Source organism: Pezoporus wallicus, unplaced genomic scaffold, assembly GCF_028554395.1.
Source record: "Pezoporus wallicus isolate ANWC-B61680 ecotype Strahan unplaced genomic scaffold, APGP_CSIRO_Pwel_v1 scaffold_6885, whole genome shotgun sequence".
NCBI lineage: Eukaryota > Metazoa > Chordata > Aves > Psittaciformes > Psittacidae > Pezoporus > Pezoporus wallicus.
Genome location: NW_026638858.1, coordinates 400922 through 416160, shown reverse-complemented (window position 1 = coordinate 416160; position 15239 = coordinate 400922). Strand labels below are relative to the sequence as shown.

Sequence of the window (15239 nt, the reverse complement as noted above, 5' to 3'; positions counted from 1 at the left end):
ACAGCATAGGGAATGGGTAGGGGAAACAGCAGATGGAATGGAGAGAGGTTACCGTGCTCTGGTGTCATGGTTTAAGCCCCGCTGGCAACAAGAACCATGCAGCCATTCGCTCACTCCCCACCCCGTTCCTCTCCCCTGCTCCCAGAGGGACTGGGAAGAGAATCGAAAGAATGTAACTCCCACAGGTTGAGATAAGAACAGTCCAGTGACTAAGGTATAACACAAATCACTGCTGCTACCACCAATAATAATAATGATAAGGGAAATAACAAGGGAAGAAAATACAACCACTCACCACCCGCCGACTGATACCCAGCCTGACCTCAGCAGTGATCTAGCCCTTCTAGGTAACTGCCTCTCAGTTTATATACTGGGCATGACGTGCTGTGGTATGGAATACCTCTTTGGTTAGTTTGGGTCAGGTGTCCTGTCTCTGCTTCCTCCTGGCTTCCCCTCCTCCTTGGCAGAGCATGAGACTCACAAAGTCCTTGGCCAGAGTAAATATTACTGAGCAGCAACTAAAAACATCAGTGTTATCAGTGCTGTTCCCAGGCTGAAAGTCAAAAACCAGTTACTAAGAAGGAGAAAAATGACTGCTGGGAAGGAAATGAAAAAGTGAGCAGGCTGGCAGGAAAAGCATTCCCAGGAATAAACAATGGCATCATGTGCCATCTGAAGGCGTAAAGCAGAAACGAACACGCTGTATTTCTTTTCTGGAGGGACAGGAGTCATCTCTTGGGTACATACATAACTTAATCAGGGATAACATTAGATCAGCCTTTATCACAGACCCCAATTTCTTTCCAACAAGACATTCCCAGCACAAGAATCACCACAGCACAAAACTGCCAGACTAAAAAAAACACGGCAAACAAGTGTCCAGAAATCTCTCAGAGGATACATGTCTTCTTAACCATCCTGCCCTGCCCTGAAACCAGAGCAAAGACATGGCATAGTGTGTGAAGAGTGTTCTGTCCACAAATACACTAGCATTAAATTCAGAACATTGTTCCAAACAATCTGGCTTTTTCCCTACTCCCACTGGAAGATGGTGAAGTCAATCCCATCTCACCACAGAGTTTTTCCAAAACCACAGTAGTTAACATGGAGGATCACAAGATTTTAGTGTCAGCACCCCGTGATGAAGTGGAGAGCTGCTGAGTGCCAGTATCAACCCCCAGGCATGTGGTCCTCCTTGGAAGCAATTCAGATGGCAACCAGGAATGGAAACTGAGGATTTTAGCATAAACTGGTTTAATTGAGGTAATCTGATATGCACCTACAGTCAGGTAATCTGTAATCAAGAAGCCAGCTGTAACATCACAAGGACACTTCTGCACCCCTTCTATGCCTCATTTCCTTCAAGGGATGAAATAGTCCTCTCTTGTTTTTCTGGAAGTAAATGAGTCCTAGAAACACTGGTATTTCTCCAAGGCTATTTTAGTAAGTGGAAATCTTTTCATTGACTTTGAACAAAGGTATTGTTCCTTTAACTGGCACAAAGCTCTTCATTTAGAGAAACCACCTCAATAATAAATTAACACCCTTGAAGGGAGCCCCAGTGATGGCAATACATATCTGCCTCAAGTGCCACCCCAGGGGATAGAAGCCCACTTTGCTTACCCATTATAAAGCCCTTCTACATGAAATAGGTATTTTGGCAAATTAATTTTTATTCAAAAGGAGCTGAAAAGAAAACCCTGAGAAAGGAAAAACAAGACAGAAAGTACTCTAGGATGACAAATTTTAATTGTTACTTTTATATCTTTAAAAACAAATCAAACCATTAAAAACATTATAGACATGTGCTGAAATTTCCTGTACAACAAATATGAAAACAATAAAATTTGTACATCATTTCAAGATATTTGACAGTCACTTATTTGAAAAACATCAACATTTCCCTTCTTAAGCAGGCCCCAAATGGGAAAGAGAGAACAGAAACACAGGAAATGTAGTTGCCACACAGTGAAGCTTTCAGCCTGGAAAGTGGGTAGCTTTAGATAAAAAACAGTGAGAGAAAGCAGTGACCAAAGAGACAGACCTCAGCAGTTATAATACAGAGAACATCAGAAAGCAGGGGAAAAAGTATTTGCAGGAATTCAAGCCACCTAGGCCAAGACAGATCCACAAGGCAGTAGTAAAGCATTACCTGTAATCCTCTGCTGAGATATCCTATGAGGCACATCCTGCTTATTCATATCAACACTATGGCCACCTTTGTGATTACAACATTTTAAACCTTACCAACTTTTTCCTCCCATACATGGGATCAGCAGGTCATTTACATCTAACTTCAGTCTCTTGTCACAATAAGCCAGTTTTGGGAAAACATACATATACTGTTGTATTAAAAATTAATACTCATTAGACGATGATCCAAGTGAGAATCTGGTGCCTGCTTCCAACATCAAAACAATGAGACAGATACATTTGTTTTCTGCAAGAGTATCTGGGCAGTGGTTGTGGCAGAAACACACACCATTCTAGCTAGTTTTCTGATGTCTTACTGTAATATAATGCAAACACATGATCTAGCATAGGAGATTCATCTCCCTCTCTTCCATCCTATACACAAAGGCCTTCTGAAGCAAGACAGTATTTGCCACCCTAAGGCAGCAACCTCTTGGCCAACCTGGATTAATGAATACTGGCTATGTGCTCTGCACAGATATGCAGTAACCGAAAGATTGGGAGGAAAAAAAAGGGGCAGACTTTCCTCCCTCCCAGTTCCTTTGGAATGCTTCTGTTTGGTCCAAGTGGTTTATCTTTGTCACCTGAGAGCAGCTTAAGAAGAATGCCGAGTCAGAGATCCACTATGTGGACTGCCAGCTTGGATGGAGTTGGGCAGGATCACTAACCTTGTGGTTTTGTTGGGGTTTTGTTTGGTTGTTTGTGGGTTTTTTAATTTATTTTTTAACGGATTTCAAAGAAACAGAAAAAAAAAAACAAAACACCAAACTAATTAAGAACCCACAAGTGGCTGCTACAAAAAAACCCAAAACAACCCCAAACAAAATACACACACACACACACCCCGCCAACCTAACCCAAAACCAAAGCTGAAGTACACTGTGGTTTATCCTCCAGTTTTGCTCACACACAGAACACAATTTCACACCAGCTTGTAAAAAATTCCTCTGGTTAAAGTTACAGTTTGTGCATCAGAAATCCCACATTTTCCTTCAGCTTACAGTGGATTCTGTGAGGTTGCCAGGTGCCACTGTAATGCCACATATACTCCCAGTACCTGTAGCTCTTTCTGACAACTCTCCTAAAACAAAAGAACAAAACAAAACAAAAAAGCAGCAGAATTCCAGGGACTCTGGTTATTAAACCTTCATAAGATTTTCACCACTTTAGAGCTATTCTATAGCATCATTCATAAACTTCATATTCTTCTGCAATGCAGCCAGTGCAATGATCTGAAAACCAAAAACCACCCCCCACCACCAAGCTACTCAAGAAGTCCTTCATGGGCAATGCCGTTGTAAGTCTGACAGTTAGGTACCAGCAAAATAAATCCCATCTGATCCTTGACTTGTAAAATCGGAACTAGGGGCTTTCTGCTTGCTTGATCTATTTTCAAAAGGACCAGTTAAACCAACAGCAGCAGTACATTGCAAATAATTATAAAACAATTACATTAGATAAATGAGATGCAGGCAGGTAAGATATGTCTCAGTTTTGAATGGCTAGAACAACCAAGAAATTTCTTTACAGCAGAATCTTGTGCCATTTGTTTTGGTAGAAACAGTAAAGCCAGTCAATTTGTTTGGGAGTGCTTGGACACTTGGAACCTTGGCTTTGACATTTTCACAGATTTATATATTTGAGGAAAAACAACAATGATAAAAAGACACCAACCTGAGTAAAACTCTATTAGAATAGAGTGATCATTATTCAGTAAATCATATATTGCACCTTTAAATAAATCATTATATATTGTATAAAAACAGGAATTCATCTGCCAGGAACAGGGATGAGCTATTCTGTCCTTCATACACACCCACATGCATCTCTGCACACACATTCACATATTCACTTACTCAGTTTTTTTTACTATAGTTAAAGCTGGGAGTGACACACCACACTCCTTTTCCTCTAGCAGAGGCACTGAAACATTAAGGCAGGGGATAGTTGTGGTGAAATGCAACAACAAAGCTCACCTCCAAACTTTTGGAGAGTCCTGCCAACAGTGCAACTACAGTTAAGTTTGACACAGCCTTATTTAAAAATCTGTGTTCTCATTAAGAGTTTCAGTACAAAAATAGAATCTCTGCTGGTTTTTCTTTTTCTAGAGTATCAACTAGAAAAGGCACAATTTCCAAGTACAAATGTCCATTTGAAGGAGCTGTTTGTACTCCATTTTTAAATAAAAAGGAACACAGAGAAAAAAAAAAAATCACAGAGGCACATACCTATTAGCTAAGTAACCAGATACAGTAGATAAAATATGTTCCTGAAACTTATAATTAAATATATTAAAACAGCCCACAAGCCTGGTGTCTCTAAATGAAATCATATGAAATTGTAATAAAAAGCTTGTGTTATTATTTTAATATTTAAATTCTAGTTCACTGTTCATTCTGCAAATGCTATTTCGCCTATCAGTACTGTTAAATTCCCAAGAAAAAGCAAGATTCCTCTGTTAACTTCAAATAGTTTTGCTTTGTTTTTTGTCTTTTTCAATACCAATCTGTGGCTCCTGCCAGCATTGTGTTTTTCCTCCTGCAGATCACAACTTCAAATGTGGACAGAACTGGAGAAGCCAGACACAAGACAGTGCACACAATCCCAGAGAACACGAGCAGAACATCTCCCTTTCCTCTGCGCAGGTAACGTCTCCTGGGAACACCACGTTCCTCCCAGGCTATGTGTGGTAGCCATTGGCCTTCCCGAAACCTGGCCCAGGTGTGACGTTTTCATAGATTGCCATTGCTGTCATGTTTTGGTAAATAAGATCAGTTTTCCTGTCTTTCAGGGATCTAATAATATCCATAACACACTGGTTTAGGAAGACATACTGGTCCTAATGGGAGGAAAAGAGAGGGTAATATATTTCTAGAAAATACCTGATTTCGGAAGTAATTCTGCTCTTGAATATAGGGTTTGGGTTTTGGATGCACTGCACCGAATGTTATCACAGAGTACTTTTTAGATGTTATATTTATATACATACACAGAAGTTCTTAAAAAATACGGCTGGAAAGGACTTCATGATGTCATCTGATCAACCCCCTGTAAAAAACTAGAATCAAGTTCACCATCATGCCTAACACCCTCTTAGAAAGTTGGAACTAGATGATCTTAAGGTCCTTTCCAACCCTAACTATTCCATGAGTCTATGATGGAGCTTTTACAGCCTTTTTCACGTGCACTGAGTTAGTCCAGACACCTTTTTGGATCAAAGTGATCATTTCAGCAGGAACACGTGTTCGTGCAGAACACAAAAGAAAAGATGCACACCAAGACCACTTGACTCAAGATAGTTCTGGCTCACAACTGTAAGGCTAAAACTCACATGAGTAGAACAAGCTGCAGAAAAAAAAAAAGCACCACATTTTTTCAGGATTTGAGTCTTTCCAGTTGCAAACGCCAGTCCTACAAAGCACTCTGTAAAGAGACTGCTTGGACTTACTACGGCCCCTGGCTACAACTAATTTTGTGGAAGAGCTGAGGCAGGAAAGAGGGAAGTTAAATGAAGAAAAATTTCCGATTGCTCCTTAATATCTCACCTTCCTGCAATCCTAAGCTACATTTTGAGTCCACCCTTCCTGAACTATTAGGCCCATTTGAAAAACATGCTGCTGGATGGAAGACAGCCTTACCTCAGTTTGCACCATTAAAGGCCGGTGCATGCGAAGATCATACACCACTCCGTACACATCCACTGTATTTTCCATTTCAATCTGCTGAATCAGGCGGTCAATGGCAATGAACGTCCCTGTCCTCCCAACACCAGCACTGCAATGACATGGGGAAGCCATTTACTGTTTTCTCACAACCACCTGCTCAATAGTAGCCCATTGAAAAGCCAGTAAGATGGTTTCTGTTATTTCAGTGGCACAGGTATTAAAAGTCTCTGTAGCCTGGAGGGGTAGTTCTTACCATCACCAAGAGGGAGGGAGGACATGCTTCCAGGCTTCCCAAGCTTGCACTTGCACAAGGTTGCATATAAAAACACATGAAAAGGCAACTATTTCAGTTAAGTTTTCCAGGCTAGGAGAGATTGTCTATTCTAATGAAGTTTTGTATCAGGCACTTTTCTACCTGTGTAGTAGCACTGCTATGTTTCTGAAACACAAGGCAAAGGTTTTAATTTGGCAGGGTGAATTGCCCATGTCTTCAAGCAGAGACATATTTCTCTTTCTTTTTTTTTTTTTTAAATCACATTAGAAAAGAATTGTTCTTAAAAAAAGCCACAAGTGTGTCTATCACAAACATGTTCTTCTTACCTGCAGTGCACCAGAGTAGGAGATTCGATTGGATTTTGACTGCTGTACTCATGAACAAGGTGTCTAAAGTTGATGAGAAGCTCTGTAGTCTCTGGCACTCCATGATCTGGCCAGGAGGTAAAGTGGAATTGGCGCACTGTGTGGCCCTCTGCTGTGTTGGACTAGAGGAACACACATTAAAAAAAACAAGAAAACTGGCTTCAGAGGAGCACCAGTAGAGCTTCCTGACATATGTACTGGGCAAAGTTCATCCTTGTTAAAGAAGCCTATTACAGATTGCACAGTAACTCAATGATATTTCAGTTTCCCTCTTCCTTCTGCTCTGGTAGAGAATATTTTGAAATAGTTTTATTTCACTTTTCGCTTTACTCCAAGATATCTCTGCTGCATTACAATTGCTGAGAGGGAGCTAAGTGTTTTCAGTCCAGCAGATAGTACAAGTATCTGCATAAGCACATGTTTTGGTACAAGTCTGAGGGAAACACAAGCTGCAGGATCACTGAAGGATCACCAATCAGGAATTCCCATGAGCAGGCTGGATTTGCTGGCAGATCGCATTCTGCCACTGGGAAGGTCTTACTGGCAATCAATCCCACCTCCAGATTTGTTACTAAAACACTGTTGTGAGAAGCCAGGGCTTATGAATAAATGCATGCACATCACAGGAATCTCGTCAGTAAGTAGGGTGAAAGATTTTAAAATCAGACTGTTGGTAGAAAGCAGGCCAATATATTCAAAGCCTCAAATTAAAATAAACCACTCTTACTCTTTTCCCTCAGACAACTTTGAATTTAAGTTTTAATGAAATTACTGTGTTCTTTCACTCCAGTGTTGCTTGACATGTGATATGACAAACCATACCTAGAGATACTTCACTAACAGCAAGCAAGGCGGTACTCACCTTTTCTACAGTGAAGTCCCTTATCGTCCATTCTGGAAGGATGATCTCTGAGACCACTGTCACAATGATGTCACCATAGCTCTTGGGCTGCTTGTCTGGCCAGTATTGCTCACATTTTGTCTAAGACGAGAATTACAAGGTTAGGCACATTACACACAGCAATGTTAGTTGTGAATGACACCACCTGAAGCAAGGCTAGAAAGCACATCACCCTTCCCCATAGCCTGGCTCAGGGTAGGAAAAGCTCTCCCAGAATTATTCTTTAGGGAGAATAATCCACTCTTAAAGATGGTGATTCTACAACCCTCCTGAGACAATCTATTCTGGTAGTCAACACATATAAAAATGGAAAAAGCTAAAAAAAAACCAGAACAATAAAATAATAAAAATAAAAATTTGGATTATTTAATTTAGAAAACAGCCACCCAGTAAGTGGATGGTTGTTAAAAGAAAGTGTTCAGTCTCCAGCCTAGCAGGGTAACAATAAAACTAGAAGAGATACAACTGTCTTCAAGTGACAGTTCAGTTTTAATAAAAACATACCCGGGCTTGTTCAACACATTTTGTCAACATAACGATAGAGTAGATATTCTTTTCCCAAATCATGCACCAGAAGTCTTCTATAGTATTGGGTAAAGGACCCTGTGCAGCAATGAACGCCCTCTTTGAGTTATAGCCCTAAGGAAAAAAAAAACAGAAAACAAAAAGTAAAATACACACACACATGCAGAGACATAAAAAGTGGACTTTAAACATCATTATGAGCTGTTGAGGCTACATTGCAAAAATACACATTATATTTCATTTCAACTCAATAAGCGACTTACAGGCATATAGTTTGCATTAATATAATCATCAGATGCAGAGCTCCGATCTGAGAGTTTAACACGGGAAATATCATCTGCAGAAAGAAAAAAAAAATATGTATTTTAGAACTAGAACCTTTCAGCAAAATACTGCTTATTTAATGCACAGTTTCTAAATAAAAGGCATGTTAACAATAAAGTTTTAGGAATCACAAGTAGCTGTAGTTTAGAATTGTTATCATGAAAGTCTTCAGAAAAATGAGAGGCCAAGATAAAGACTGAGAATACTCAACACAGATTTTCTTATTTTTTAAACATGGTTTGGTTTTATGTATTTATATATTTTCAGTCCAACATGGAAATTACTATAGTTTTAATTACTGGATAAAAATGGGTAATTTTCTCCTGCTGCCGCTGAAGCTAATGTTTTTCCTTCAAAGCATTCCTACATACCCACCACTGTTCGCTTCCAACTCCTCCCTACACTCAGCTAGGCTGGGATGCCTGCAGACAGCCTGGCTGGGTTTACATTCTCAGCTCACCTGCAAAGCTGGCCAGCAAGGTCTTAATATTTCACACAGCTTTGCACATCTGCCCATAGTCAACAGTTAACCTCTTTTTCAATCTGGACTGCAGTTTCTCACAAATGGAAAATTAAATTATTACAGGAAAGTTCTTTAAGTGAAAGCTCTTTGGGTTTGCTTATACTAACCTATGGTTTTCCATCTAAAATCTCAACCAGTAGCAGGTGTAAAACCAAAGAGAGTAACTCACATGGTAAGACATTGTTGTATCTATTTTTGCCCCTGTTCTCAGGAAGTTCAGCAGCAAATTTGGGCTGATGAACACCAGCAGACTTGAGTTCCTACAATGAAAGGAGGATTTATGAGCCCCTGTGTCCTGGTTTAGGAATTATACACAAACACTTGACTAAAAGACAAATACTCCAAACATTCTCAGCCTTTGCTGTAAAAGCAGGCATGGTAAATGGGATAAATGATGACAAAAATCATCTTTTTACAGAGTGGAAGAGTGACAGCGGCAAACGGATAGACAAGGGATTAATACGGAATGTAGGAATAGTAGCATGTTTAAAACCCAGAGACAGGCTTTAAAAGCCCAGAAACAATTTTGCAGAAATACAAGACACTAACATCAAGGGCACACTCCCTGACCCCAAGGCAGGGAACTACTTAGCATAAGCCTTGCAAACATTACAGGGAGAAAGGGACCAAGTACACCAGGACTGCAGGAGGCAAAATGTGAGAAGAAGGCAAGGTGGAACACCAGCCTGCAAAGCAAAATCAAAGGGACAGAACTTGATCTGGAAAGAAGTCAATTAATAGCTTCAAGGAGATGGTGAAAAAAAACCAACAACAAAAAAAAACAAACCCCAGAAAAACAACCAACAACAAAAAAAAACACCAAAAAAAAAAAAAAACCAAAAAAAAGAAAAAGAAAAGAGATTCTTTAACAGCAGACATGACAACACAGAATCCTTACTGACAATCAATTCCTGTCTTTTATGCCTGAACTTTAGCACATTTCACAGAAAAACATCTATGGTCACTAAACAAATCATAATTCCTGTTTCTGTAACTGCTCCTTCAAGCTATTCCACAGGTGTGGTTTGCAAATCACACCTACACTCTAAATAAGTCAATGACATTAGCAAGAGACCAGTCTTGCTGTGTAGAAAACAAAAACAAGATTAAAAAATAACAAAGAGCAGAGAAGTGAAATAGCTTTCCCTAGGCTGTATCATGTGACTTGGGAAAGGGCTCAGGAGATCCTGTCTCTGGCAAGAGCACGAACCAGCAGGCCATGCTGTAAGCTCACAGGTAGAGATAATAGCTCAGTATGTAAAGTATTTGTCATGCGCTTCAACTAAATCTGGAGCTGAATCAGGGAAGGCTGTATATGCATCTAAATAATCTCTGTAATAAAGGTCCCTTCTCTTCCCTTCAGTAAGCCTCATGTATGCTTCATAAGAAAGCTGAGTTGCCTTTCCAAAAATATGTGTCATGAAGTGCTCTCTACCGACGGCACATACCTCATACTCTTCAGCAAATCCACAGTTGGAGTCAGCTTGCTGCTTCTTAAAGTAGGATTCAAAGTTCTCCACTTTAATCATCTTTGATCTAAAATGAGAAAATCCATGTAATTGGTAACTGGTACTAGGTAAATAAGCCATGAATTCAGTTAATGTGTTAGAAAGTGCGCTTTACTTACTTCTTGACTCTTCAGGGAAGGGTGAGGGGAAGAAAAAAAGGTTGATTAGACACATGCAGCTGTGGTTTTCACTACGTGAATCTAAGAATGAAAGCATGCCTGTTAGTAGCAGCAAAAAAACTGCATTTAAAGGGAATAGGATATCAAGCATAGCATTTAGCTGATCTGTTAAACCACGGAAAGAAAAGCACATCCTTCAGGAGGATATCATAGCAGGTTTCAATCAGCCATTTCTGTACTCCCACCAAATTAGCCCTATTCCCTGGTGTATTTTTAAGTCTACGAAGGTGGGACTTTATGGAATGCTCCAGCTATGCTTTTCCATCAGCACAAAAATTGAAGCAAGAAACAATAATGTGATTTCACTGCACTGCCCGTGACTTCCAATATATTGTAGTTACCCTCCCACAGTCAGCTTTCACAATCTCAACATTATCTGAACTAATGACTTGGCACAAAGTAGTCATAAACCAAAGGAAAATTCAGGCCATGGTGCAGAATGTTGCCCTTTATCAACAATTTGAATTGTTCCTTCAGCATGTACAAAGCCTGTATTTCATTCAAACATCCTGTTTTTCAAAACTATATGGAGCATTTCTGCATCTAATGGTGATTCACAAAGCAAGCACCCCAAGCTCTGTGGCAGCTCTAGAAGTCTCGATCAATATGATCTGCAGGCTGGAGTCTTTAAATTCTACGAGGAATTAATACTGCAAAATCCCATATAAAACTACACAGAAAATGAGTATCAGGGTTCAGAGCAAGTTCTGCAATACCACTTGAGCTCAGAAAACAAGTGTGTGAAAGGACACAGACTTACTTAATTGGAGAAAAGGACACCTCAGTATTTCTTTTATCTTTCCTATAAGGCAAAAGAAAACAACACAATAGGCTGATAGCAGAATTTAATGGAATGCAGATGAGATTCCTGATGACAGCTATTTCCTGTGCCTGTTCAGAACAATTTCTTTTAAATTCCACTTGGTGGAAAAGAAAACCCTCCCGAGGCAAACCTTACACCTGAAAGAAGACTTCATCCTTCCTCCAGTGATGTTATGCAATGGGAATGTTTCCCAATTGCATTCCCAGTTGGGACCAGAGTACAATACAGAGCATAGAACACAAAGCACAGTTTGGTGGAAGAAGTACATCTGAGAGATCTGCATCGTTAGCTAACATCTCAGGAGAATTGCTACTAATCCCAGAATGTCTACATTAAGAGTTCAATGGTGATGCGTCAATGGTACTGAAGGTGGTAGTTGAATGAAAGTAAGTGCTCCCCGCTTTAAAAGAAGGAAGCTCTTGTCATTATTGTCCACAGTTATTAGACACACTTGTAAAAATAACAGCAGCTAATCAAAGAAACTAAGAAAACTGGACTAGAGTTAACTCTCTAGAGAGGATGCACCACATGATCAGAAGCAGCAAAAACCCTCTGTGGACTCTTAGGTCCTAGATTATTTGGAAAAGATTGGAGACCCCAGCTCAAACCCTAGCCAACCCATCAGCTTTTGGGTACTCCAGAATGGAAGTTTTATGTGACAGGCCATCAAGCAATTAATAATTGTGATTAATGGATAATTTAAAATAAAACCAGCTAAGATATAATTATATATGTCTTTTAGCACAATAACTTGTGATGATTGCTCACTTCTGACTGAATTACTTCAGCATAAATGAATTCAGAAGAGAAAAACAAAACAATCTCAACTCATTAGATTGTAACTATGGGGTTGAACAAAGTCACTTAACTATTCTGATACATCAGCTCTAACCTGTAACATACAAACAAGATTCTTAACAAATGTATTTTAAAGCATGTCCTTAAAAATACACTCTATATTTTAAACAGAGGCCTTTTCAGAAGAGAGATACAGAAGTGCAATACTGGTGCTCCTCATCACAACAAATACAGTATTGAACACATTACCTTCTCCTTCTCCAGAATATGAAACCCCCTATAGTGACTACAGCCAATATAGCTAAAAGGCATCCAATAATGGCTCCAGCAATAACACCTGATAGGAAAGAACAAGTGTTACTCATTACTGATTAACCTTTTTGGAACTTATCTAACTCAACATAATACAAGAGAACCTCGCAAGTGACAGAATATACTCCACTCCACTAAATGTCTTTTCTTTACTGGGTCCTTTGGCAGTACCAGTATTGAAAGCTCATAAGGAGTAACAAACCAAGGGTGATAAATTAATAAAGAATTGGGATCAAAGGACTGGTATTTCCATTCCAAGGCATCTGCTTTTAATTTACCAGAACTGTTAGAACATCAGCCACTTTTTGCTACTTGTTTTTGTACCAAAGTCTCACTGTGGCAGCCAATCCCTTTTAGCATGCCCCAAGTAGCACAGCTTTTGGTTACTTCCACAGTGGAAGTCATACATGGAAAAAAGAAGTCATTCACAGAACTAGCAAGGTGTGAATTTACAGAGCAAAGTCACTGTAAATTGTCACTGCAAAGCTGGACAGAAATAGTACATCACAGAGAAACCAGCAGGTGTTTTGTTGTTATGAAAGTCGCCATAACTAAGGAATCTCCACACAGGGGGCATGTGCCAAGCTGCCAGTCCTATACTTGACATTAACTATACCTGGATCCTGCGGTAGCAAAACTGCCTCAGAACAGGGTGAAAATGATACATAACTATCTTCTGCCACAATGATACCATCCATATTAAAGGTTACATTAGTGAAACCTGCAACACTTGCCCTGTTGATAAGGGAGAAGAAAAAAAAAAGTAGCACATTACATGGTTTTAACAACCCTAAGCAAGATGTCATTTTTTCTTAAGATAACTCTTTTAGATTTCAACTGCAAAAAAACTTACCTGTATGAATGAAGTGGAGTCAATGGTCCATTTTTGTAGCCACACGGTTTGTCTCCATTGCCTACGTTAACAATGTTTGTACCATTCTGAGAAGGAAAAGGTGATTTTGCCTGCTCTGTAGCTACAACGTATGTTACATAGGTGACAGTCATCTTCTTCTTGAAATCTTCATAAGTATTGTTCAATTTGGACTTCAAAGACCCACAACCTTCAGGAAAAAAACAAGGATATATGTTGTATACATCATCCACTGATTTATTACCTATCGTCGCAGTGGTGAGATGGTCACATTCACCACAGTTATTATTACTCCATAAATGCTGCCTGAAATGAAAGGCTGAGTGCAACAATCTTCAATCTCATCTACTGCAGTGCAACCTACTGAACTATCTCCCTACTCCCCAGCGTTACCTGTTTTAACCTCCTTTTGATTTTATTTCTCCCATGTGTGGTGGAGCTTCTCCATAAAGCTACATTAGTGATCGATTCTGATGTTCCCCTGGACAGTCTTCACTAAGCAAGTCAGTCATATCCACGTATCAACTATCATATGTGGAGAGTATGATGCAAATTGGTATTTGGTAATGTGTGCTACCCAAACAGCATTAAAACTCATTCAGGGTGACACTAAACTCGTGCTGACCTTCCTTGCTGTGTCTTATAGGAAGTCGCACACTTAAACCGTAGGAGACCAAGGAGTTAAATTCTGCCTTTCCTTGACATAGACAAGCATTGGACAAAACCATGACCAGAAGTTTCACTTCCAGAAGTTTCAGCAGAATGGGCTATAGCAGCCAGTGACCAACAGGGCACCACCTGCAGAAGAGCATCGCTTTAGTCTGTTGTTAGAAGATGAATCCTAGAAACTTCATAGAATCAAAGAATGGTTCGGTTTGGAAGGGACCTTAATAATCTAGTTCCAACCGCCTGCCACAAGCAGAGACAACTTCCACTAGACAGGTTCCCCAAAGCCCCATACAACCATCCTAACATGAGGTGGATTATACAGTTGAGGCATATATAACAGAAGCTCAAATTACCAGTTGTCCAAGAACTGAAGAGCAAGCAATCTGATGTTTAGTATTCATATATTGCAGGAGGAAGAAGCATCTTTCTCATTCGACTGAAGTTTGCATAAATAGTTCTCTGCTGACTGTCTTTAAGCTAAAAGCTCTTTCTAAAAGCAGATATAGTCTTGAATTCACCTTCAAAAAGAAGCCTTGCAGGAGCTCTGAAAGATGGAAAAGCCCTAACAAATTTTCTACAGTTGTGAAGACAAGGTTTGATCTGCCACCAATGAGCTGGTGGCTCACTGTCACCAGTAGCAAAGCTCTCACCAACTTCTAATTGTGCAGGAACAGGGCGCAAGACAGCTCTTCTAAAGCACTAGATTGGTTATGTTAAAAGCAGATGAGGTTGCAATTAATTTAGTTGCATAGAAATGGATGTTCAGTACTATCTCAGATACATTATATGTCTGTCTTATCCCTATCTTCCATTTCAAATGGATGTACAACCCAGGTTATATCTGCTGCTCCTTGAGGGTATTTTGGATATCACCCCTGGGCACCTGTCGTGGTTTAAACCCAGTCAGGTAATTCGTTCGTTCACTTCCCCCCCTTTTCTTGCCCTCCCCCTGCTCTCGGAGGGACGGAGAGGAGAATTGAAAAGAATGCAACTCCCACGGGTTGAGATAAGAACAGTTTAGTAACTAAGGTATAACACAAATCACTACTGCTACCACCAATGATAATAATGATAAAGGAAATAACAAGGGAAGAGAATACAACACCTCAGCACCAGCTGACCGATAACTCGGCCCCCAAGCCCGACCAAGCTCCGACCGATACCTCCTCCAACCCTGCAGTCTCCCAGCCCTTCCGGCTAACTCCCAGTTACATCCTGGGCATGACGTGCTGTGGTATGGAATACCTCTTTGGTCAGTTTGGGTCAGGTGTCCTGTCTCTGCTTCCTCCTGGCTTCCCCTCCCCCTGGC

General features: G+C 40.1%; 1 protein-coding gene across 7 annotated transcripts in view; it reads right to left on the bottom strand.

Annotated features, from left to right (window-relative positions):
• Positions 1-3048: 3048 nt before the first annotated feature.
• The window catches only part of PTPRJ (protein tyrosine phosphatase receptor type J), a 71094-nt gene continuing 58903 nt past the window's right edge, over positions 3049-15239 (bottom strand). For 6 of the 7 annotated variants that reach the window (XM_057412770.1, XM_057412768.1, XM_057412769.1 and 3 more), the window contains 12 exons: positions 13244-13451; positions 13007-13125; positions 12328-12415; positions 11218-11259; positions 10219-10306; positions 8940-9030; positions 8187-8260; positions 7903-8037; positions 7360-7479; positions 6459-6619; positions 5832-5967; positions 4022-5032 (listed from right to left, as the gene is read on the bottom strand). In XM_057412770.1, coding sequence (XP_057268753.1) covers positions 4874-5032; positions 5832-5967; positions 6459-6619; positions 7360-7479; positions 7903-8037; positions 8187-8260; positions 8940-9030; positions 10219-10306; positions 11218-11259; positions 12328-12415; positions 13007-13125; positions 13244-13451 — 1421 coding nt within the window. In that variant the 3' untranslated portion in view covers positions 4022-4873. Of the gene's footprint in view, positions 3275-4021; positions 5033-5831; positions 5968-6458; positions 6620-7359; positions 7480-7902; positions 8038-8186; positions 8261-8939; positions 9031-10218; positions 10307-11217; positions 11260-12327; positions 12416-13006; positions 13126-13243; positions 13452-15239 lie in introns of those variants that run through there. The other variant, XM_057412763.1, reaches the window with a different exon arrangement.